This window comes from Notolabrus celidotus, chromosome 15 (genome assembly GCF_009762535.1).
Source record: "Notolabrus celidotus isolate fNotCel1 chromosome 15, fNotCel1.pri, whole genome shotgun sequence".
NCBI classification, from domain to species: domain Eukaryota; kingdom Metazoa; phylum Chordata; class Actinopteri; order Labriformes; family Labridae; genus Notolabrus; species Notolabrus celidotus.
Window position 1 is genome coordinate 3520414 of NC_048286.1, and position 25152 is coordinate 3545565.

The 25152-nt window shown below is 40.7% G+C and overlaps 1 protein-coding gene across 2 annotated transcripts in view; it reads left to right on the plus strand.

Moving 5' to 3' along the window:
* Window positions 1-25152, plus strand: part of cadm3 (cell adhesion molecule 3) — a 156013-nt gene that overhangs the window by 55121 nt on the left and 75740 nt on the right. For both annotated transcript variants that reach the window (XM_034702996.1, XM_034702997.1), the window contains exon 3: window positions 5766-5915. In XM_034702996.1, coding sequence (XP_034558887.1) covers window positions 5766-5915 — 150 coding nt within the window. The remainder of the gene's footprint in view (window positions 1-5765; window positions 5916-25152) is intronic.

Sequence of the window (25152 nt, forward strand, 5' to 3'; positions counted from 1 at the left end):
TTTTATATTAATTGTGTGATATTGAACGGTGAAACTTTACAGCTGTGAACACCCATTTGATTACGATGGGCAAGCTTGAGGAGGCAACTAGCGAAATGCGGTGTTCGCTCACAATAAAGTCAGAGTAAAGTCATTTCAGTGTGCGGCGGTCAGTTTGCCATTTTCCATATGGTTGTTCCTTTAACCGACCGACACCTGAGTACATAAGTTGGAGAGCCGTTGTATTCATAGTTGGAGCTTTAGTGTTCTGGTACTAGGGATGTTATCAATTAATCGAGTTAAAACTGACTCATTTTTTGTTTGGATTTTCTATCACATGGAACAAACATCATGTGGTCTTATATTTCATTCAGCTATCATGGAGGGGTTTTAAGTTTACAGCATGTTTCGATGTGAATCAGCTGACTGAAGGTGTTGCGCACAGGAGGAGCTGTGGCTGAGTGACAGGTCTCCACGAGTGCTTTTTTTCTCCACCTGCGGACTGATTATGACCTGGATGCACTCCCGGCTGACACCTGACCACGTTCATTTTCTTATTTTTCTCAATTAAGAAGGAGCAGACAAAAAGCTGGACACTGTGAGTCTGAAATATGTTTCTGTTCAGTTCTCTTATTGCAGTAAATCCACATGTTGAAGTCTGAGCCTTCACTTTATATGACTGCATGTCCGCGGAGATTATAAGATTGCTCCACGCGTTGATATTCAGTGTGTTAACATTTTGTACTCCTCAATATGATCCGTAGCTGTTTAATACTGTCTTTTATATACACTGTATCATGAAGGAAATTTCATTATAGGGGAAAAACACATTTTGCATTGTTTTTTAAATGGTTTAGTTTTTTTTTTTAATGATTAATCGATATTTGATTGTTAACATTTCGAAAGATTGATCATGGACAATACTCAAAATTAACATCCCTATCTGGTACAAAATGCATCTAATTATTAATGGAAAAATAGTGGTTTTAATTGATTATGATGGAAGCTTTTGGTATCACACCATCATTTCACTGCTCAGATTTGTCATTTTTCTGTCGTGGTAATTATTGACAGAGTTGGTCGAGGGACGTTTTTCCCTCTCTGTAGCCTCGTGCCTCCTCATTGGTGGATCAGTGTTGGACCTTTATGAATATTTTAACAAACAAAATATTCTTTAAAAACTTTTTATGCACATTGTTGTGATTTGGATAACTGGTAGGTGACTGTTTACATCCATTGAAGTATTGCCAGATGATGGACATACAGTTAGATTCTACCCACACGGTGCTCCAACTGATCTTAATTGTGCATTGATTCATGCTCTTATACTTTACAACATCAAGTGATTAGTATTCATGAGTAGAACTAATCAAAAAAATCATGAAACACTCAATAAGAGTGACAACAAGCTAGTTTTTTTGATTGATGTAGAAAGAGTTGACTGTAGTTGAGAGTCTGGTCCTGCTTGAGTTATCTGTCTGTTACAGGGAAGTTTCTCCAGCTGGTTTCCTTTTGCCTCTGGACCCATCAGCTTCATTTTCACGAACAGATGGGACTTGAACTGCTGCCATTATCAAAGATTTACCTCTAGTCTCAGATATATACCGGACCAATCATAGTCCTGTATTTGAAAAGGGGCGGGCTCTATAAGATGACGACACAGGGAGGCAGTTTTGAATGAACTGGATGATGTATTGTGGTTAAAATAAGAACTAACAGTGTTCTTGGTCATGCTTCAGTAGAGGTGGATGGTAGTCTGGTCCTGCTCGGGGTCTCTGCCTCTTTAAAGGAAGTTGTTTTCATGCCTGTTACTTTGTGCTTGCTCATTGGTGGATTAATAATTGGTCAGTGTAGATAATAACAAACAACATGCAGTGGACAGGCTTCCGGTTATGATTTGAAGCTTTGGCAATCGATTGTTTACACTGATGATGATGATGATAAAGACAGACACATGATGCTGATGCGGGTGAAGTCCTCCCACACAAGGCTCCAGCTTATTGTGTGTGAATATTTGACCGATAGGGCTAATGAGGTTGCTGCCATGCTCGTATACTTTACAGCATTAAGTGATTTGTATTCATAAGTGGAGCTTTAGTGTTCAGATGCAGAATGCATTTAATTATCATTAAAACATGGAGGCCATATGCTCCATGAGAGCGGGATGAAGCTTTATTAATTGGCTTTCATTAATCAATATAGTTCTGTTGCATTGCTGTCAGACTCCGACATAGTTTGAATTATTTTCATTATTGTTGCTGTTTGAATGTTCCCTACTCTCTACTCCATACTCCTTAATCCCTACTCCTAACTCCTTACTCCTTAATCCCTGCTCTCTACTCCATACTCCTTACACCCTATTCCTTACTCTTTACTCCTTACTTCTTACTCCATCCTCCCTACTCCTTGCTCCTTACTCCCTACTCCTTTCTCTTTAATCCTTACTTCCTTCTTTGATCCTTACTCCCTACTACGTACTCCTTACTACCTACTCCCTACTCCTTAATCCCTACTCCATACTTCTTACTCCCTACTCCTTACTACTTACTCGTAAATCCCTACTTCTTAATTCCTACTCCTTACTCCCTACCATTTTACTCCTTAATCCTCATACCCTACTCCTTACACCTTACTCCCTATTCCCTACTCCTTACTTCCTACCTCTCACACCTGACTCCATACTCCTTACTACTTACTCCTTACAATTCATCCCCTACTCATTACTCCCTATTCCCTACTCATTACTTCCTACACCTCACACTTGACTCCCTAGTCCTTATGACTTACTCCTTACTCCTTGCTCCTTACTCCCCACTCCTTTCTCTTTAATCCTTGATCCCTTCTCTTGAATCCTTACTCCCTACTACGTACTCCTTACTCCCTACTCCTTACTCCTTAATCCCTACTTCTTACTCCCTACTCCCTACTCCTTACTCCTTAATCCCTTCTCCCCACTTCTTACTCCCTACTCCTTTCTTCTTACTACTTACTTGTAAATCCCTACTCCTTACTCCTTAATCCCTACTCCCTAACCCTTCCTCCCTACTCCTTACACCTTACTCCCTACTCATTACTCCCTATTCCCTACTCCTTACTTCCTACCCCTCACGCCTGACTCCTGACTCCTTGAGGCTTACTCCTTACTCTTAACTCCTTACTCCTTTTTCCCTACCCCTTGTGAGCCTGTTGGTCTAGTCCTTCAGAGTCCGGTCTTACTGCAGTTTTCTGTCTTAAAGTAAAGTGTCCTTCTCGCTGTGAATGAAGCTGCTTCCCTTTGAATAATCACACAAACGTTTTGACTTAGCCCCGTGCCTCCAGACAACCTTTTGCAATTTCAAACAGCACATTTTTTTCTTATTGATTATTTGACTGACAACACGCGGCTAATGAACAAGCTACAGGTGCTGCTCCGGACTCTCAGATATACCCTGCGGGTTCACGGATCGAGCCTGTCATCTTCTGGGTGCCTCCTCACTTATCTTACTTTAAGGCCACCAGTGCAGCAGATCGATATTCTGAAATGAAAATAAAAGACTCTGAAATGACCAGATAATAGAAAAGACAGAGATGTATGTAGAAACCACACAGGTGTTCCCACTAAATATGGGCTATTGATCCTCCTCGGCTTCTCTGGACTGTCTGATGGGAACGAAACATGAAGGAGGAGAACAAGGAGGCACAATGTGTGTGCTTATGAAGATATGTCAAAGCACTTTTAATGAGATAGTTGCACTTAGATGAGCAGAGCATCCAATAAATGAATCGTGCATCATTAGAAAGAAGTGCAATTAAAGAGATCCACTGTAGGTTATGTGACCTCCTTCAGATGCAGCATTTACCCCTAAAGCTGCTTTACAGTCACAATTATGACTTGAAGCCTCCAACACAGGTTGTTCCTTGCGAATAGATGCCAGCTCTCCGCCGCAGCAGCCAAACATTAAACACAAGTTTGGCCAACTTGCCAGAGCTCATTGCGGTTGGCTTGATGAGTGATACACTGGGACAGCCAATTCAGCCCGAGTGTGCATGCCAAGTGGAGGAGCTCTTACGATCAGCCGCAAGAATTAGCCCAAGATGCTATTAAAGGAGACACTAATCCGAGGTGCACTTGACCACACATTCAGCCCCCAGCCATCATGGTGCTTAGATAAACTAACCACAAGGTCAGAGCTGCAGTGGAACACCACAGAGAGAGAGAGAGAGAGAGAGAGAGAGAGAGAGAGAGGGAGGACTTACTCTGACACGAAGAACTCTGGAAGCCTCTAAGCGTCAACTTGCACCTTTAAGACGTGTTCAACTCTGAATCCTCTCAGCCCAGAGGCAAACCCAAGGCTGCTTTTCCTTTTCTAATATCTTATGTTTTGAAAGATTCTTAACCCGCCGTCCAGCTTCAGAATTACAAACAGAGAAACTAACAGCCGCCTCCTGCTGCTCTAAGCTCATGTTGTGCAGTCGTGTGTTTTTGAAGCTACATGCAGTTACTTTGCTCACCTCCTCTTCTGCATCCTCTTCTGCGAGCGTTCCTCCTCTTCTTATGCCTTGATGGGAGTTCCGCTGTAGCGCACTTAAGCAGATGTTCTCCCTGCAGTAGAAAAAAAAAAATCAATTCCACCGCCGGTGCAAGGATGCGATAACGCTGCACGGCGAATATAAACCTGTCTCCTGTTTGACAATTTGGTTCCAATTAAACTATTTATACACGCCATATTTTCAGGGGTGAGGAGACCGCTTTGAGGCGTATCTTCTTACGAGATGTAGGCTCGGTCTTGTTGTCAATTAAGCCACGTTTTTGTTTAACTCAAGATCTGGTTGAGTGAGCGCTGAAGCGTGCGAGGGGAAGGTTGCAGTATGTAAAAGCAGCAGCTGAGGAGTGACCATGTTTTGCATTCTTTCCCCATAAGAGCTGCTTCATGTTTGAAGTGCATGTCTGTTATTCAGGTCCATGTAATCGCCTGCCGTGCTCACTGAATGCAAAGCACAGAATTAGCCTGCACCATCACCCGTTATCAAGGGAGTGCTGTTAAATACCATAATTTGAGCCAATTTAAATACTGTTACACACCCAGGCGGTTCACCGTGCACTGTTGTTGGTTTTTTTGTGGTGTTCCCGTTCCAGCCCCAGCCTTCAGAATCCCTTCATTATACCGGGTCATTTGTATTCTCTTTCTCATTCCCTCTGACCTGCTCATTTCCATAATGCCTGTCCCGTTTGAGCGTGTCCTGAACCAGCCGATACATATGCATGGCGTTAAAAAGTGACACAGATTTTGACAAAAGAGGGTTACGGAGCCATTAGAGGTATGAGACAGTGCTCTTGTTGTTGCTTTGACCTGCAAAGAACCAGCGCCTGCCACTGCCTCTTCATCTCTGGCTGCTCCCTCAGGTCGTGCAGTCTCTGGATGCGAGGCCCGCTCCTGACTCATCGCTCTTACATTGGCCTCGCAGACATACAAGCAGATAGCCATTTGTCTGCTTTTTTTGTCCCTGTGACAGCGTGTCCGTGTGTGTGCGTGCATTGTGTCTCTGCTTTCAGAAAGACAGATAGAGATATATAGATAATCTGACAAGCAGAGAAAGAGAGGGGCGGAGGGAGGCAGAGGGAAAGAGAGAGAGCAGGGCGAGTAATGCGTTTTGTGGGTTTATCTGATTTGTGTGTTGGTGTGTGTGACTGTTTTTGGCTTGTATTTTCATATAAACACAGACTCTCTCTGACTTGTCTCGGTTGCCTCTCTATCGCTCTGTCTCATAAATTTTTTCCCCCCTTCTCTCTCTCTCCCGTTTCCCAGATGACGACCCCTTGCAGCCGGTGACCCAAGATGAAACAGTGTCCGCAGGGGGCACGGTGATCCTGACCTGCCGGGTGGCAGAGAGCGACAACTCCTCGCTGCAATGGTCCAACACCGCGCAGCAGACCCTGTACTTCGGAGAGAAGAGAGGTAAGAAGAGGGTGCAGGTGGAGAGACATCGGGGAAGGGGACAATATAAACCATGAAAGAGCCAATAAGCCAACACCATCCCCCACGCACGCTGCGCAGTAAAATATCATTGATCTGCTATACCACATCTGCAGTCAGGGGAACATAAACGCTGTCTGTGTTATATCCTCCTCTTGCAAACATCAGAGTATCCTAAGACATGAATGAGGGAAAGAATTCACCCCCCGTACAGTGTGTGCCGATAGAGAAAATAGCCACGTTAGACCCAAGCTGTTTTTTGAACCAGGCTGTAAACATGTTTATTTCTGCTGTAAAGAACGTCTCTTTGAATGGGTGTGTATGTGGTTGCCGTTGTTTCTGCAGCCAGCCTCTAGTGGACACTTGATGAACTGCAGTTTTTAACACTTACGCATGGGCATCATAGTTTGAGACCGGAGGTTTCCGCTTGGGCAAGAGTTTCGACGTAAATTAACATCATCGATCTTCAATCACTTTTTAAGTTTAATTAAAGTTTTGCAGAAATAAAACCTCCATAAATCAAATATGCACACAAAAAGGACTCATAGTTGACTTTGAATGCAGTCTGGTGAACAGACAAAAACATCAAGATACTCTTAGCGTAATTTTTCTTTAAGTCAGAATAACACTTCAAGTGTTTGAAGTCAGTGTTGAATCTTTCACTCAGATCTTTATCTTCCCCCAAGTTTGAACTCACATCTTTCACAGTTACTGAAGGTAAACCTAACCCTTAAAGGCTCTGGAAACATAAATGGAATATTTAAAATTCACATACAATATCAAAATTAAAGGTGTAATCAAGCTTCAACAAAAAATCTGAGTGAAAATAAACATCCACAACTATGAAAAAACTCTGTTAAAAAACATCTTATTTTATAGGTCAGAACAGTTTTAAGGACTGTGTGGGCGTGGCCTAACTCCTTGATTGACAGGTCAAGAGAGAGTTCACAGCCTGCATGTTTGAGCCGTCTGACTCTGAATCTAAAGACATCAAAACTCCAGAATCTGAAAATAATAATAATAATAATAATAATAATAATAATAATAATAATAATAATAATACATTTGATTTATAAAGCGCTTTTCTGAAAACTCAAAGACGCTGCAAAAAGGATAAAATCATCATATAAAACAACAGAATAATAAAAACATGAATAAAATACATTTAAAAGCAATCATACGTTAAAAGCAATTCTAAACAGGTGGGTTTTGATGAGTGATTTGAAGGTGGACAGGTTCGGGCAGTTTCGAATGTTAAGTGGTAAGGCGTTCCAGAGGGTGGGGGCGGCGACAGAGAAAGCTCTGTCCCCCAAGGAAAATGATTCATTTACAATGGTCTCTGAGTGCTGAGTCACAAAATACTTCAGAATCAGGACTTCTATCATTTATTAGCTCTATCACTCTATAGTCTCCGGGGCATCAGGACCATGGGACGCCCGGAGCAGCGGAGGCTGAAGTGTAGTATGTGCACCCAGAGGAGCTCGGCTCCGGGTGTCAGACGGACAACAAGCTGTGATCTTCACGGTGGATGTGCAGACAGGAACACACGAGCACAGCGGTGCAAAGAGCAGAGAGACAGCTATACAGACAGATTACAGGCAGTGCGTGATTAGCAAACAAGCTAACAGCTAAGACAACACTGAGGGGAGCTGGCTGAGATGTCAGGAGACAGTCAGAGCAGGAGCGGAGTAGTTTTGTTGAACATGTGTGCACGTGACTCAGTGTTTCATTTCTGATTGGTTGGATATTTATTTCGTCATAAATATCCAAGTTAAACCCGCCTTCTTTATCCCAGCATTAGAAAGGTATCAAAAACTGAACCGATATTACTTCAAAGATGGATTAAAGTTCAGTTCTAATATTTTGAATATATGTAATAGTAAGTAAATGTGACTATAAATATCATAAGTAGAACGTTTTTGTTGATTTGGGTTACCAGACTTTGTGTGAGCTAGCATAAAAATGTGTCTCAAACATATGAACTGCAGTAGAGACAAAACTCTCTCACATTGGTACAGATCGATGCACTTTAACGTGCACAGGTCATTAAGCTGTTGAATCAGTCAGGGATCAGTGTGCTTCAAAAGCCCCATGCATTAAAGGCTGGAGATGCTGCTCTTAAGTGTCAGATACGACTGTTTATTTCAGTGTTGCTGCTGCTATCACAGGCGATAGAGCATGCAGAGGATACTTGCACACGCTGCTCACTGATGCAGTTACACTTGGGTAAAGATTATATATATGTGTCTCAGGAAGATGGATGCATTTACACCTTTCAGTATGTGTTTAGGATGCATGTGGAGGAGCGGTCTTGAAAGCTTCCTGGGATCAGATATCACATGTGCACACCAAATAAGATGTAAATGGAGTGAGCAGAATCAGAGAGGCATTACATTTTATACAAAACACATCAGCTAATGCATATTAGTTACAGAGTAATGTCATTAAGAGACAGACTGATTGCTGTAAAGATGTTTGCTCTTGCATCTTTGCTGAACGAGGCACTGATAATTACTGTGTACACACTGGGTTAAAAGCTTTGTTCAAGAGAAGAAAGCCCCAAACAAAGACGTTTGAAAACAGAGAAAGCAAACAACATGTTTTTGTAATATTGCACGGTGCGAAAAACTACTCAGCAAGTGCAACAAATGAAAACAAACTGATGGACTGAAGTGCGTCCAATCGATTTCATTTGAACTTGAAAAATGGTCCCCACTTATCAAGTTTTCATTTTGTTAAACTTGTGAAACCAGAGGTGCATTTGGACCAAGACTTCCGAGGTCTTTTAACCCCCAGAACTACTTTACCCTGAATTAAAAGGTTCCTGTTTCCCCCATTGTTGTCTGCGTTTCGACCGCAGGCTGAAGTGTCATATGGAGAAAAAAAAAAGTAATTGCACTACACCACCAGACCAGTAGGGGGCAGTAAAACAAAGAAGAAGGCCATTCATCACAGATGACACCATAGAAGCAGACGGACAGGCAGGTATCATTATGAGCAACACAACAGTTAGCCTGTTAGCATGAAGAGACTCAGCTGGTCTGTTTTAGATGGTGCTATATTTCATCACAGATGGATTCACTGAATCAACACGTGAGAGGAGATAAGCGCGAGTAGCAAAGACGTTTCAACACGGCTTCAAAATCCTTTTGAACTCAAAAAGCCGTGGCAGAGATCGCCCGGTGTTTTGGTTTAAACAGCGACCCTGTTAACTGGAGACTCTCAGCCGGATGCATCCCTCATAAACGTCTTTAGACGATCATTAAATATCTGATGAGGATATTTTGAAATCTTAATAAAAACTAAACTAGTTTGCATTCCCAGGAACTCCCTCTGTGTTTCAACAGCTGTGTAAACTCCACAAACACTGACACGTTCAGCTGAAGGTCTCCAGTTTACAGGGTCACTTTTAAAACCGGAATACCAGGAGAGACGCATTCACGGTGGGCTGAGAGAAGACTACTGTTACAAGCTGCTAAATCAAGAGAATCACAGCTTCTTCTTTTGAAAAGTACACACACATACAAAAAAGATAGAACAAATAAAAACTAATGAAAGAAAGAGAAATCAAGAGAATCACAGATGTGTGTGATGTTATTGTGGACGGAGGGCGGAATAAAAACACTGCGGTTAATCTACCAATCAGACACAGTCATCATTGCAAGCCCCGCCCCCCAAAAGTCCCGAGACCTTTAAAAAGCTCCCTAGCAGGGGCTTTTTAGGGTGGAGATTATCTACCCCTGAACTAAATTTAGACGCTGGGTCCACCAGTCAAGATGCACGTAGTTCCGGGGTAAAGTTCCTGCGGTTGAAAAACGCCTCAGGCACTGTTTATTAAAGATGTTTGGAAAAGAAAGATATCCCACTCCAGCAGAAAGATGGAGGTGAAAGGGAGAAACTGTCACTGTAAATATGTAGCTGTGGTACTAATGATTACTTTTGACCGTGCTGGCTCAAACCCAGAGTTCAAAACACTGTCGGGAGGGAAGAGGAGCATGTGGAGCCGCCTGTTTGAGTTTAAAGGCAGGCACATCACAGGGACAGGGGCATTTCATTTTCCATTTGGCATGATGAAACAACATGAAATGTCCTGAAAACGAAAGTCACAAATGATTGGTTTGTTGTTATTAGGCAATAATTCAAACGCTAACAAGAAAAAGAAATAGCTGCGGGTCATTTCTCTTGGCTCGGTCCAGCATCACACAGCAGGCTCAGCTCCTGGGTGTTGTGAGAAGACAGGTTAGTGCCGATAGAAGCAACGACAGGAAGGTGAGCTCAAGAATTAGAGACGAGAGAGCGGTGAGAGAAGTAGAAAGCACAAATATGACACTTAGCTGCCGAAGTGAAGAGAGCGAGAGATGAGACGGATGAAGCGGAGAAGTTTTCATTGCAGAGGGCCAAGATTTCTGGGACAGACAATTTGGAGAACAGAGCGGCGAGAAAGAATGAAGTGGGGGAGGACAAATGGAGAGATCAGCGAGTCTTTACTCCAGATGGAGCTTCAACCACAAAAGTGAAGAGAGAAATAGAAAGCGAGGCTCTTCTGCGCAATGAGAGAACTCTTAAAGGCTGATCTCGACTTTGGAGGGAATTGAGGAGAGTATTGCAGGAGGAAGAGGAGGAGAAGGAATGGGAGGAAGAGGAGAGGAAGGGGAGGGGAGATGGAGCAGAAACTCCCCACTGCAGTGGTCCAACATGCACAGCAGATGCTGTACTTTGGGAAACAGAGAGTTGAGAGACAGAGTGTAGAGGAGGATGACGGGAGCTCAGGATTCAACTCTTTCTTCTCCGTAAAGTGCAGCAGATGGAGGGAGAGCGATGGAGGAATGGAGGGATGGAGGGAAAGAGGGGAGGGCATTGAGATCTTGCATTCTGAGGAGAGGAGACAGACAGTAGAGGAGAGGAGAGGGAAGATTGATGCATTAGCTGTCGCAAAGAGAAGACCTGATGACAAGGGACAGAGAGAGAGGGGGAAGAAGGGAGGCGTTGTAAACTCAAGACGACAGTTTGGGAGGGAGAGAGGCAGGCGGAGAGAATGAGCGAGGTGACAGAAATATGGTCTTGTTGAGTGTAAAGATGACCCTCAGAGTGATTTCCACAGCCGGCTATGCATGAGGCCTGTCTTCATGTATAACAGGAAATGTGGCTCTCAGTAAGTTGTGTAAAGTGAACAAACAAAAACAGGAAGTGTGTTTTCTAAACTTGACTTTTAGTGCTGAAGTTGTTTCAGTGACAACGAGTGAATGCTGGCTAAATCGTTGTTACCTCGCTAAAATGTTTGTGGTTAATGTGCTAGCAAACAATCTCTGAAGCTGTATGTACACATGCACTAAACTCCATTACATTTCCAGAGAATGCTGCATGTGTGAACGCAAAACAGCCAAAATGTTTGCGCTAATGTTACCAGGATTTTTCCATCACATGATGTGGGAACATGAGAAAAATTCACCACCAAAAAAAGCAGGAAGGGGGTGTTGATGTTTATGCTAAGTGAGTGGCACAGACCCAGGAGAGCGACACCCCTTTTCCATCAAGGCAGTGTCAGGGCCGGTTCTGAGCCGGTGCTCAATTGAGAACCATTTTTTTCTGTTTTGTCTCAGAGAGCCAGCTCTCAGCCAGGAAAACCGGTTCCAGAGCAGCACCAACTCTTTGCTGGTCTTGAACCGCTTATGTCAGGGGCGAGGGGCGGGGTTACCGTGACTTCTCATATGAAGTCGCTGTCCGTGTCACGTGCGACAAGTGGCACAGAAGTGTTGGTAAAGTTGGATAAGTTCTCTTCAGGACCTCATGTGATTACGAAAAGCTAGGAACAACACCAGCAAGCATGCTGTCTTCCATCGTTGTTATTGTGAGGGAAAAGCGGTCATGTAGAAGTGATGTCATGATGGGGCTCTTCCACGGGCTTGAGCGGGTGGGAAAACAGACTGGTGCCAACGTGAGCACTAGCCCGGATCTAGAACCAGGTTCGCGTTGGTCAGAAAGGGGTAATAATGGGATGAATAAAAACATTCAAGACTGAAGAAAGAGGAGTAATTTACATGTTTGTTTGCATGCATCATTAATATATATGCAAACACTGTCATAATAGCATCTAAACTTGGCTTATACTTCTGTGTAGAATCAATGCCGTAGACTATGCATGTAGGTCTGCGTAGGCCTCCATGTGTGTGTGTACCTACACGGAGAGGCCTACGCACATAGCCGACACCCACCTCCTTTAAAATGTAACTACCCATCGAATAAACGTGGACTGCAAGCCCTGTGATTGGTCCGCTCGACAGTATTGTATTTCCTGCATTTACAGCACTTCCGGACGTGTATTTAATCTCTTCCTCTCTATTCTTCATGTAATCATGTCTGTATGATAAACAGCAACATGTATCAGCTGTAGATTAACATAAAACGCTCTGAATCTCTGTGGGAAAGTAAACAGAGATCACAGCGGGTCCGGAAACAGGAGACCCGACTATCAGAGAGACCGCACTGCCCTCTAGTGTTTCTGCAGGGTTGCTGCGTGACACGGACACATCGTCGCACAAGTATGTAGAGCTCACATCTGCGTCAAACACTGCTACGTAGGGTTCACTGAGAAGTATATACCAGGCGTACATTTGTGTCATGTCCTGCCTCTTGAGACTCACTCTCCTTAAGTCTTAGAGCGGGACTTCACGCTGTAAGGACATGTAGCTTTGGAAAATTTCGGTGGTAGACCTACTGAAAGTTTCTCTGAGTCCATCTATAAAAGACGCTTTATTTACTCACACAGAGAGACATTTCTGTGCAAAAGGACAGGTGTAATTCCAACATTTAATCTCCTTTCAGCTCCATTTTGGTCTCCACCATCTAATGCGTAAGAATTCACTCTTCATTCGCTCGTCTCTAACTTTGCTCAGTGGTAGTTCAGTTCTGGATAGGTAGCCTACAATGGATTTCATTATGTTTTTACCAACATACTGTGCAATTGAAGGCGAAAACACATGACTAATGTGCAAGGACACCAAAATAACGTGCTGGCACAGACTGCAATGCTCCACTGAGCTCAGTGGAGTTTGTGCATAGAGCTAAAAAAAAATACCACTGGCAGGATTTTTAAGAAACTTTGTGGTAGAGTGCAGCACGACGAGGAAAAACTCTTTTAATTTTATGGTGGATCAGACGTACAAACAAGCAATTGTACTACTTCTGACTCTTGAACAAGCATAGCTGTTGACCAGATTCTTATAGTTTTTTGGGAATACATCCAGATAAATATTGTGGTTGTGCTGGTGGATTTGAATATCAAAGATGTGTTTCTATCTGTGGGTGGGATGCAGGATATAAACCCTGGTTTGAAAGCTGTCGCATAAATATTGTTGTTATTGAAACAAAACTTTTATTCCCAAAAGTTAACTCCAACTCCTGTTACAACTTTGTATTACATGGATTCTGCACACTTTACCATCTGAAAAACTGTGCTCGGTTATTTTCTCTAAACCAGCCAAGAAAAGAAAGACGAAAGAATGACCGACAGGTAATAAATGGATGTTTGGATCTTGAAAAAGTCAAGCCAGACAAAAAAATTGCTGAAAACTCCTCTGTACTTCACTGTGTAAATGATAGATCGAGATGAAGCAGCAAGTCATCTATGCAGTTGGCCGAAACAGCAGCGCTCAGACAGTGTGCTTCAGAGCTGAGACAGCAAGAGGTGGAGAGATGAGAGCAAGGAGAAAATGAAGGATATACTAGAAGAGGAATGGAAAGGAAAAGAAATAAGCCAGTCGATTGAAGTGAGTAGGTAGGAAAGAAGAGAAATATGGACTCCTCACCAACACGCTCCAACGCTGCACAGCATGCACTAAGCTTTGAAGGGTTCGGGCTTGACAAAAATGGATGGGTGGAGGGAGTGCGGGGGGAGTGCAGGGTGGACGAACAGTCGCGGGATGAGAGATAGAAGTAGATGAAGAAAATGATGACTGACAACTCCTTGCAGTGATGGCCGCCACACTGCAGAGTAGAAACTGTACTTAGGCTGGATCAAAAATGGCAAATTCAAAGGCGAGAACAAGAGAGGGAAGAATATCCAGAGATATTTATTCATGAGAGAAATCAATGCTGAAGTTCCTCAAACGTGCATAGTTTTCTTAAGACCAGTGAGGGGCTACTCTGCTGGTTTGAGAAACAAGGCACATAAACCCGGGTGAGAAACGACTCAAATTATCTGTTTGTTTGTTTCCTTGGTGAACAATTTTCTCAGGTGTTTTTGGTCTCAATTGCAACTTCCAAGTCTTCTTCAACACAGCATGATGGTAAATTTGGTTATTTTGGTTCAGGGTGATGGGGTTGACAACAAAGCAGGGTATGTTTAAGGTCCTGGGTGCCTGTGACAGCCTGGCAGCCAAAAAACAGATGCTGCGATAAGTTATCCACAATGAAAATATGGTCACCTCTGGAACCAAAAAACAAGTGTTCAGCGTAAAGTCCACAAATTTTATGACATAAGACTTATACTGTACTGGATTGATGATACTCTGCCTGACTGATATTCTACATGATAGACTATATACCTACCTGACTGACTGGTACCCTACCTTACCTGACTGACTGATACTTAACCTGAATGACTGACTGATTCATACCCTACATGACTATGTGACCAACTGATACCCTGCCTGACTTTGATATGCTACCTCACTGACCTGCTGATATCATAACTTACTGATTGACTGATACCCTACCTGAGTGACTGACTGAATAATATCCAACTGGACTGACCAACTGATACCCTACCTGACTGACTTACTGACTGACTGACTGACTGAATGATACCCTTTCTGACTTCGACACACGACCTGGCTGACCTGCTGATATCCTACCTGACTGACTGAATGATACCCTAGATCTCAGACTGCTACTTTACCTGACTAACTGAATGACTGATACCCTAGCTGAATAATTGTCTGGCTGATACCCTACCTGACTGACTGACTTATAATCTACCTAAATTATTGACTGACTGATCAATACTCTAGTTAACTAAGTTACTCGGTCGGTCGGTCGGTCGGTCGGTCGGTCGGTCGGTCGGTCGGTCGGTCGGTCAGTCAGGTAGAGTATCACTCAGTTGGTCAATAAGGTAGGGTGTCAGTCAGTCATTTAGGTAGAGTATCAGCCAGTCAGGTAAAGTATCACTCAGCCAATCAAGTAGAGTATCAGTCATTTATGTAGAGTATCAGTCATTTATGTAGAGTATCAGTCAGTCAGGTAGAGTATCAGTCAGGTAGAGTATAATTCAGTCAGTCAGTCAGTCAGGTAAAGTGTCAGTCAGTCTGGTAGAATATCACTCAGTCATTCAGTTAAAGTCTCAGTCAGTCATTCAGGTAGAGTAACAGTCAGTCAGTCATCCAGGCAGAGTAAGTCTGTCTTGAATGTGATCCTTTAGCATTAAAATTAAACTACTATTTTTGTACAAACCACCTCCTAGTTTAGTTTTTGCACAGCCAGGTTCAGGCATTAAAGTAGCTTTTTACACCATGTTACACAACGGTGACTCTAATGTATTATATAGTACAGTAGACTAAAAACTACTTCCTATTCAAGGACAGCATGTATGTATGATACTTATTAGGTCCTACGAATCCCAGATAGGTAGGGGGAATTAAAAATACATAGCAAACAAAAGCTTGGGCCCCAGGAGGATGCAGCAACTTGGAGGGAAACTATTCATGGGTTGGCAGGATTATGGAAAACAGGATCATCATCTAAACTAAAGATGGAGTGCAGAGTGGAGGGAGAGTATGAAGACAGAGTGGCAGTCATTACATTAGAGAGAGAGAAGAGAAATGTAAAATGTAAAAGCGATGCGTGGGGACTACAGGGGAAGAGACCTTGGATTTAAATGATAAAAAAAGTCCCTTTTCACACACGATGTGAAAAAATGATGAATTTCAAAGCCAAAGCTGTGATGTATGAAATGTTGATGTTTTTGTTGCACAACCGCAGGGTCACATCAATTCCATCCAATGCTCTGTGGCGGATCGAAAGCTCAAGCCGACTTTTATCATTATTTAGCCATGGATAGCTGATGATATCAGTTTAATTTGACCCTGTGATACAGAGAGAGAGAGGTACACAGGAGCATACAGAGAGTGGGCACATTCAAGAGACTTTTTAAAGTTACCAGAAGTGAATAGAGACCAAATATGTATACATAAAAAAAAACAGAGTAAAGGAACAAAACTGACGAAAGCAGTCTGGTTCCAGTGGAGCAGAGCTAATGAGAATTCTGCAACTATAACTGTCTAGATAAAGATAAAGCAAAACAGGAAATTAATTGTTAAGGGACATAAAGCCCAGTTGTGTTTGTTAAAGCAGATACAATGACTTTCTTTTTTTGCCAAAGCTAATCCTGTCCTGTATTAATCTGAGCGTGAACATTTAAAGCAAAGGGAACCTGTCAGTCCACTGTGGAAACAAATGATCTGATAGCCTTGGCAAATATGGGATATTTGAACACATTTTAAGCCTTAATTCCAGATGATGTATTTTAAGACCCTTTTAAGGACCCACAGATACCCTGGAGGGAACATGTGGGAGTGGATGGGGGGATGGATCGGGGAAGAAGAAGAAAAAAAGAACCAATGCTGCTAATAGAAGAGATTAGACAGCTAGGAAAGCATGAACACAGATGGGTTCCTACATTAGTGCGAGACTACCAAGGGAAGAGGACAGGGTAGACAAGAGAGGAAATGGACATGAGGGAGAGATTAAGGTGGAGAAACCCCAACGCTTACATGAGGACAAAAAATGGAATGAACAGGTCCATTCAATTTACATAGAATGACTCTTTCCAAACAGAGCAGGTCTAGACCGTACTCTATGTTCTATTATTAACAAAGACCCAACATCAAGACAGGATCAGATCCAGTCCCATCTTACAGACAGGACTCAGTCTGATCTCATCTTAATCCACCATGAGCAGAGCACTTTGCAGCATTTAGCAAGTTACAGTGGCAAGGACAAACTTCCTTTAACAGGCAGAAACCTCCAGCAGGACCAGACTCATGTTAGACACACATCTGCTGAGACTGTTGGAGAGAGGGATAGAGGGAGATGAAGAGAGAGAGAGAGAGAGAGAGATGAGAGTGGTGAGATGGATAGTAGTAGTTGTAGCAGCAACGGCAGAGATCCAGAGGAACCTACGAGACAAGGGAGCTCAGGGGCTCCAGAAAGGTCTATGGTTAGTAACTTTAATGGGACAGCGCAACATTAAAATCTACGACTGATTAAATTAACAATAATAATGTTTAGATGCCAGATAAAATGATGAAGAGCATTTACTTTCTCCTCTGATTTTGATGAAGATAACTCAAACATTTTCTCGTACGTCATTGCTGTGTTTGATCAACATTTTGATGTCTCATTATTTTGAATCTTTATTTTGTTTGCACTTTTTTGGATGCTTAAAGAGACTCTCACTTCTACTACCTCACTTGCTTTCTTACTATTTAAAGCCAGACTCCTATAGGCTCCATAGAGCGTCTGAGTCTCCTCTAAGAGGCCTGCACATGGCTTCTTGGTGAGTCACTATAAGTCTTAAAAATAGCCTCCACTCCAGAGTGCTAACATTCCACTTGACATCCGGGTTTGGTCACCTGAACTAAAGGCTCTGGGGTGAGCTATAGTCGGCACGAGCGGTGAAATAATTGGGGAACCACAGACGAAGCTGGGTGACTTGTGTATAGTGTCAGGAGGAGAGATAAAGCCACGGGCATCCTGATGACAGCTCTGATGCTTTATTCTTCATGATGAGACTCTGACCTCTGGGGGATGCTCCAGGGTGCCTTTGGTAGCGCTGCTTATTTTCTCCATTAGTCATTTTGTCTTTGAGATGTCGGGAAATAGTGAAAAATGTCCATCATGGTTTCCAAGAATACACAGAGATGTTTCTTATTCCTTATTTGGTTTAATCCAAAGGGCAGCTCTCTTGGATGTTTATAAAGGTTTACTCTGACATTAGAGAGAAAAGGCAGGAAAATATTCTTATTTAAGGAGCTGAAATCTGTATTTTTGTAAATGTTTTCCTCAAATACACAATCAATAGGGTAATATCTTGCTAGCTAATGCATCATTAAATGTAGTTATAAGGGGTAATAGTGAGCGGGTGGTTATGTGAGATAGAAACCTGACAGGGTGGCACAAAGGCTACACTATCCCACTTATAACCCGGCTACCAACTAAAGATAAAAACAAGCTGGGGCTCTCGGTGCTTTTGCTGCATGGCTTCCCCTGCTCTCTACTCCCCACATGTCCTGTCAAATAAAGGCAAAAAAGCCCCAATATATAACTTAAAATAATTAAAAATAGTTACAAACAATTTACCACTCAATATCGATGTAAGCAGGATTTTATTGATGTAAAATATATTTATACAGCTGAAAATAGTCCCTCTGTTTCTACGGTTGTTAGTTAAAGGTGACATATCATGCAAAATGGACTTTTTAATGGTTCTCTTCCTGAAATATGTGTCCCTGGCATGTCTACAAACCCCCCGAGAATGAAAAAAATCCATTCTGCCCCTGTTCTGATTTCTACACCTTTCTGTAAATGTGTGTGAAACGAGCCGTTTCAGACTTCCGTGTTTTTGTTACGTAACAACAATATCCGGTCTGTCACGGAGTCAGAGCTCGGAGCTTGTTCAGCCCATAGACTGTATAAAATAATACTGAATCCCTCCTCTGTTTTTCATTACCTGCACAAATGTGTGCTAACAAGGAGCTTAGGAGGGAGGCATGCTAGTTGTAGGCTGTCTTAATAAACACAAAGGTCGGTTTTACTCCCCACGTCTGCAGATTTGAAGATCTAGTGGATGATTTTTATTTGTCATGGATAAGTGCTAGCGCTAGTTAGCATAGCTACATAGCTACATGTTGTAGCTGTAGCTGTGTACCAAGACACACGTCGACATACTGACAAATAAAACAACAAGAAACACAGAATCTGTGACCAATCCTTCAGAAAGGTCCTGCTGTCTTTCTGGTAGAGGTCGGTTTTACTCCCCAAGTTTGCAGATTTGAAGATCTAGTGGATGATTTTTATTTTTCATGGATAAGTGCTAGTTAGCATAGCCACATAGCTACATGTTCGTAGCTGTGTACCAAGACACACGTCGACATACTGATAAATAAAACAACAAGAAACACTAAATCTATGACCAATCCTTCAGAAAGGTCCTGCTGCAGGCGCCTCTCCGTCAGGATCAGATTCTGGATCAGATCCAGAGGGTTGAAGTAACGTGATCTCTGAGCAGCTGTGTATATTCAGCCAACATGTAAACATTAGATCAACGTGCTGGAGAGCCGAGGCCACATCCACTTCCTGAGGGGGCGTGGTCAGAGGGAAAACAGAGTGTTCTGAGGAGGACTGAAGAAGAGGGGTTTACAGGCAGACCAAAATCTGATTTCAAAGTGTTTTTTTGAGCATAAACTTTAAAGACATGTTTTGGGGACCTCTTAGACCAATATATATTGATGAAAAAAGCGTGATATGTCACCTTTAATGATAAGGGCTTAACACCATGCTGCTTTACTGTCATGAATCCTAATAAATTTAACATTTCCATTCATGGTTGAGCTAAAAATGAGCATTTTCTGTTAGCTTTCTATACACATGAAGAAAATAACACAATCCTGTACAGTCATGTAAAAGCTAAATTTGATCTTCATGTTTTGAAATCTGCATACATTTTGGCAAACTGCAAAACATTAGGACAGAGGTGAGCTGAACTCTCCCACCACAAAGTGAGGTTTAACTCTCCCGCCAACGCAGTCTCAAAAACAATTTCAGAATCACAATCAGAAATACTTTCTTTATCCCGGGGAGCATTACAGAGCTCTTATAAACAGTATGTTAGAAAGTTAGATATTAATAGAAGAAGGAATAGAATAATATATAATTAAAATAAAATAAAATACAAATAGAATAAAACAATAATAAGGTGTATACAGAAGTGCAGAATAGTTAGAGTTAGCTATGGACAGAAGTGCTGGGAATGAAGGAGATTTAATAAAAGACTTTAAAATGCATTCATGACATAGATACACAAATTTGAGAATTGCTTTCCTCTACTGTGGAAGGATTACTAAGACAATCAAATAAATTGGATGCTGTGTATTCTCCAGTTAGCTCACGATTCACTTTCAGCTAGACGAATAAAGATGAATGAAGATGTTTTCTTTGGTATGCTGCTCTTGATTAAAAAAAATTGAAATCTTTGCGAAACACATGGGACCATTTCTTCTGTGATTTAGAAAGTAAACCATGGTTATCAAGCGAGGAAAGAAAATGTATCTGCCCACCAAACAACTTCATTTTTTTACACTCCCACTCCAATTTGAAACTACATCATGTTTCCAGCTGTGACTGAGCAATACAACACTCCTTATTCCTCTTCCTATATGTACAAGCACCTCGTAGTATACATTTCAAGCTGCTTTCATCCATAACATTTCATGAGAGCAGTAGGCAGACATGGCTCACACACACAAATGTGCTCCCTCATAGGCTTATTTCACAGTGTGCTGACAATAAATATAGACATGTAGCGCAAATATACACAATTTGAGGTTTGCAAACCCATTTCCACCCCTGGAAAAATATCTGTATATACGCTTCCAGTCTGGGTGTAATTTTATTTATTTGTCATATGCGGTTTCCTTCCTTTCCATAAAAGCATATCAGCCGACATCAGACAGCTGATCTGCCTCAATTTAACAGGGTAATGGCACTCTGGTGATTTACAAAGCTTGGTGGACGGGGAGGCTCGTGCCTAGTGGGAGGATATTGAGTAGGCAGCCTTTAACTGTGGTGGAAATGACTGTAACTTGTAAATCAATTCATTTAAAAACACACACCAGGCACAGCGTTAGGCTGTCTTAAGTGAAACGAGTACAAAAAAAGAGTCAAATTGGCGGTATGATCCCCTCTCAGAGGACCAGACAATCTGACAAGGACTGCTCAAAACACTCCGCGAGACGGTACTCCAGATGCACGGCGTGAATTGTTTTTTTGACATTTTCTGAAAAGCTATTGATCCACATCCCATCAGTCAAAGTTTTCTCGGTGTCTAGGAAGGCTCTCTTGAGAATGTATTAACAACAACCGTCACAGCGCTGAAAGACTGCGAGGAGAGACTTCTGAAATGTAGCACTTGAAAGATGCCTTTTCTTTTTTACATGATCTGTTTGTATCATTTGAACTGTATATTTTTCCACGTGTCCTTAAAATAATCATTCTTCATCAAAGACACATGCCTCAGAAGAAAGGGACAGAGGTTTTAAAGTAAAGAAAAACATTTTGTTTTTGAGGTTAATGAAGTAAATATGTGAAATCAATCCCCTGTGTGCTTCTGAAAATATCTCTTTGTCTCTTACTCCTTGAAAACAACATAAAATCAATGAAAGAGACTAAAAACAATGCAGATATGCACACACAAAGCTGCGTCACAATGATTACGGCTCTTCCCTTTAATTCATCTTCAGAGGAAGGTGGAGGAAGTTGTATCGCTGAGGTTATCTTTTTATTAACTTAATAGCTTTTTAAGCAAAAAGCTCTTTCTGAAGTTATAGTTCATCTCTTTGTAGCTGAAATTTGTATCTTTGCAGCTGTTATGCTTCTCTCTGTAGTTGACATTTGTCTCTTTGAAGCTTTATTGCATCATTTTGTAGTTGATATTTGTGTCTTTGAAGCTTTGTTGCAGCTCTTTGTTGTTGAAAATGGTCTCTTATAAGATTCATTACATATTTTTGTAATGGATAATTCTATCTTAAGAGCTTTATTGTATTTGAGTCTTTGATGCTTCAGTGCATCTATTTGGAGGTGATATTTGAGTGTCTGCAGCGTCATTTGTTCTCTTCAAAGTTAATATTTGAGTCGCTGTAGTTGATATTTGTATCTTTGAAGCTTCATTGAATCTTGTATGTGAAGGTTCTCAGTCATCCAGGTCATAGCTTTGAATTCATTGTATCTCTTGCAGTTGATATTTGTGTATTAGATGCTTCATTTCATGTTTTTGCATTTGTATATTTGTATCTTTGACACTTATTTGCATCTTTTTGTAGTTGATATTTAAATTTGTCAAGCTCCATTGCATTAGTTTGTAGTTGATAATTGTGTCTTTGTAACTTAAATGCATCTCTCTTTAGTTAAAAGTTGAGTTTTTGAAGCATCATTGCATCTCTTTAAAGTTAATAGTTGGGTCTTTTAAAGCATCATTGAATCATTGTGTAGTTGATTACTGACTCTTTACTGCTCCATTGCATCTCTTTGTAGTTGATATTTGAGTCTTTGGATCATCATTTCATCTCTTTAAAGTTAATAGTTGGGTCTTTGAAGCTTCATTGTATCTGTGTAGTTGATACTTGAGTCTTTTAAAGCATCATTGCATCATTGTATAGTTGATTAGTGACTCTTTACTGCTCCATTGCATCTCTTTGTAGTTGATATTTGTGTCTTTGATGCTTAGTTACTTCTCTTTGTGGTTGATATTTTGTCTCTGAAACTTTTTTGCATTTCTTGTAGTTAATATTTAAGTATTTTGAGCACCATGCCTCCCTTTTTTTTTTTTTTTCAATTTCTGTCTGTTTGTTGCTGTGATGCTTATCGTTGTAGTTGAAATGTCTGTCTTTGAGGCCTCAGGGCATATTTGATTCTTTTTTTTAACCTAATTGCATCTAGTTGTAGTTGAAAATTGTGTCTTTGAAGCTTCATTGCATCTCTTGTAGTTGATATTTGTGTATTAGATGCTTCATTTCATATTTTTGTATTTGTATATTTGTATCTTTGACACTTATTTGCATCTTTTTGTAGTTGATATTTAAATTTGTCAAGCTCCATTGCGTTAGTTGGTAGTTGATAATTGTGTCTTTGTAACTTAAATGCATCTCTCCTTAATTAAAAGTTGAGTCTTTGAAGCATCATTGCATATATTTCTAAGTTATATTTGTATCCCCATTGCTTCAATGCATCTCTTTGTAGTTGATATTTGAGTCTTTGGATCACCATTTCATCTCTTTAAAGTTAATAGTTGTATCTGAAGCATCATTGTATCTGTGTAGTTGATACTTGAGTCATTTAAAGCATCATTGCATCATTGTATAGTTGATTATTGACTCTTTACTGCTCCATTGCATCTTGTTGTAGTTGATATTTGAGTCTTTGGATCATCATTTCATCTCTTTAAAGTTAAAAGTTGGGTCTTTGTAGCTTCATTGTATCTCTGTGTACGTAGTTGATACTTGAGTCATTTAAAGCATCATTGCATCATTGTATAGTTGATTATTGACTCTTTACTGCTCCATTGCATCTCTTTGTAGTTGATATTTGAGTCTTTGATGCTTAGTTACTTCTCTTTGTGGTTGATATTTTGTCTCTGAAACGTTTTTGCATTTCTTGTAGTTAATATTTGAGTCTTTTGAGCACCATGCCTCCTTTTTTTTCCAATTTCTGTTTGTTGCTGTGATGCTTATGGTTGTAGTTGAAATGTCTGTCTTTGAGACCTCAGGGCATATTTGATTTTTTTTTTAACCTAATTGCATCTAGTTGTAGTTGAAAATTGTGTCTTTGAAGCTTCATTGTATCTCTTGTAGTTGATATTTGTGTATTAGATGCTTCATTTCATATTTTTGTATTTGTATATTTGTATCTTTGACACTTATTGCATCTTTTTGTAGTTGATATTTAAATTTGTCAAGCTCCATTGCAATTTCTGTCTGTTTGTTGCTGTGATGCTTATGGTTGTAGTTCAAATGTCTGTCTTTGAGGCCTCAGGGCATATTTGATTCTTTTTTTAACCTAATTGCATCTTGTTGTAGTTGAAAATTGTGTCTTTGAAGCTTCATTGCATCTCTCTGTAGGTGATATTTATCTCCTGGAAGTTTCATAGCATCTCTTTGTTCTTGATATTTGTGTCTTTGAAGTTTTGCATTTCTTTGTAGTTGATATTTGAGTCTTTTATAGCCCATTTGCTTCTCTTGTAATTGATATTCGGTCATCGAAACTGTATTGCTTCTCCTTGCAGTGGGTAATTGTGTCTTTGAAGCTTCATTTTCATCTCTTTGAGGTTAATATTTGTGATTTTGCAGCTTCATTGTATCTCTCTGTAGTTAATAGTGGAGTCTTTGAAGCATCATTGCATCTCTTTTGAAGTTATATTTGATCCCCTTTGCTTCATTGCATCTTGTTGTAGTTGATATTTGAGTCTTTGGAGCGTCATTAAATCTTTTTAAAGTTTATAATTGTATCTTTGAAGCTTCATTGCATTTCTGTGTAGTTGGTATTTAAGTATTTGTAGATTGAATGCACTACTTTAAGTTTGAAATTGTATCCTTGAAGCTTCATTGCTTCTCTTTGCAGTGAATATTTGAGCCTCTGAAGCTTTAGTGCATCTCTTGTAGTTGAAAATTGTGTCTTTGAAGCTTGATTGCATCTCTCTGTAGGTGATATTTGTCTCTTGGTAGCTTCTTTGCATTTTTTTGTAGTTGATATTTGAGTCTTCTTTGAGCCTATTTGCTTCTCTTGTAGTTGATAAATGGGTTTTCAAAACTATGTTGCTTCTCTTTGCAGTGGGTAATTGTATCACTGATGCTTCATTGCATTGTTTTGTAGTTAATATTTGTGTCTCTGTAGTTGATATCTAAGTCTTTGAAGCTTCATTGCATCTTGTCTGTGAAGTTTCTCAGTCATTCAGGTTATGGCCTTGAATCAGTTGCATATGTTGTAGTTGAAATTTGAGTCTTCGAAACCATATTGCTTCTCTTTGCATTGAATAATTGTGTCTTTGAATCTTCATTGCATCTCTCTGTAGTAGCTTTTTGCACCTCTGCAGCTTCATCGCATTTATTTTAGTTGATATCTGTGTGTTAGATGCATAATTTCGTATCTTAGTAGTTCATATTTGTATCTTTGAAGCTCAATTGTATCTCTATGAAGCTGATATTTGTATCTTTGACACTAAATTGCATCTCCTTGTAGCTGATTTATGTGTCTTTGAAGCTTCATCACCCCCTTGTAGTTGATATTTGTCTCTTTGAAGCATCATTGCATCATTTTGTAGTTGATAATTGAGTCTTGAAAGCTTCATGTATCTCTTTGTAGTTTATATTTGTTTCTTTGAAGCATCAGCAATCTCTGTTTTGCTCCTTTCTCTGTTTTTTTTAAAAGTTGTTTTATAATAGTTTTTACCTTTGAA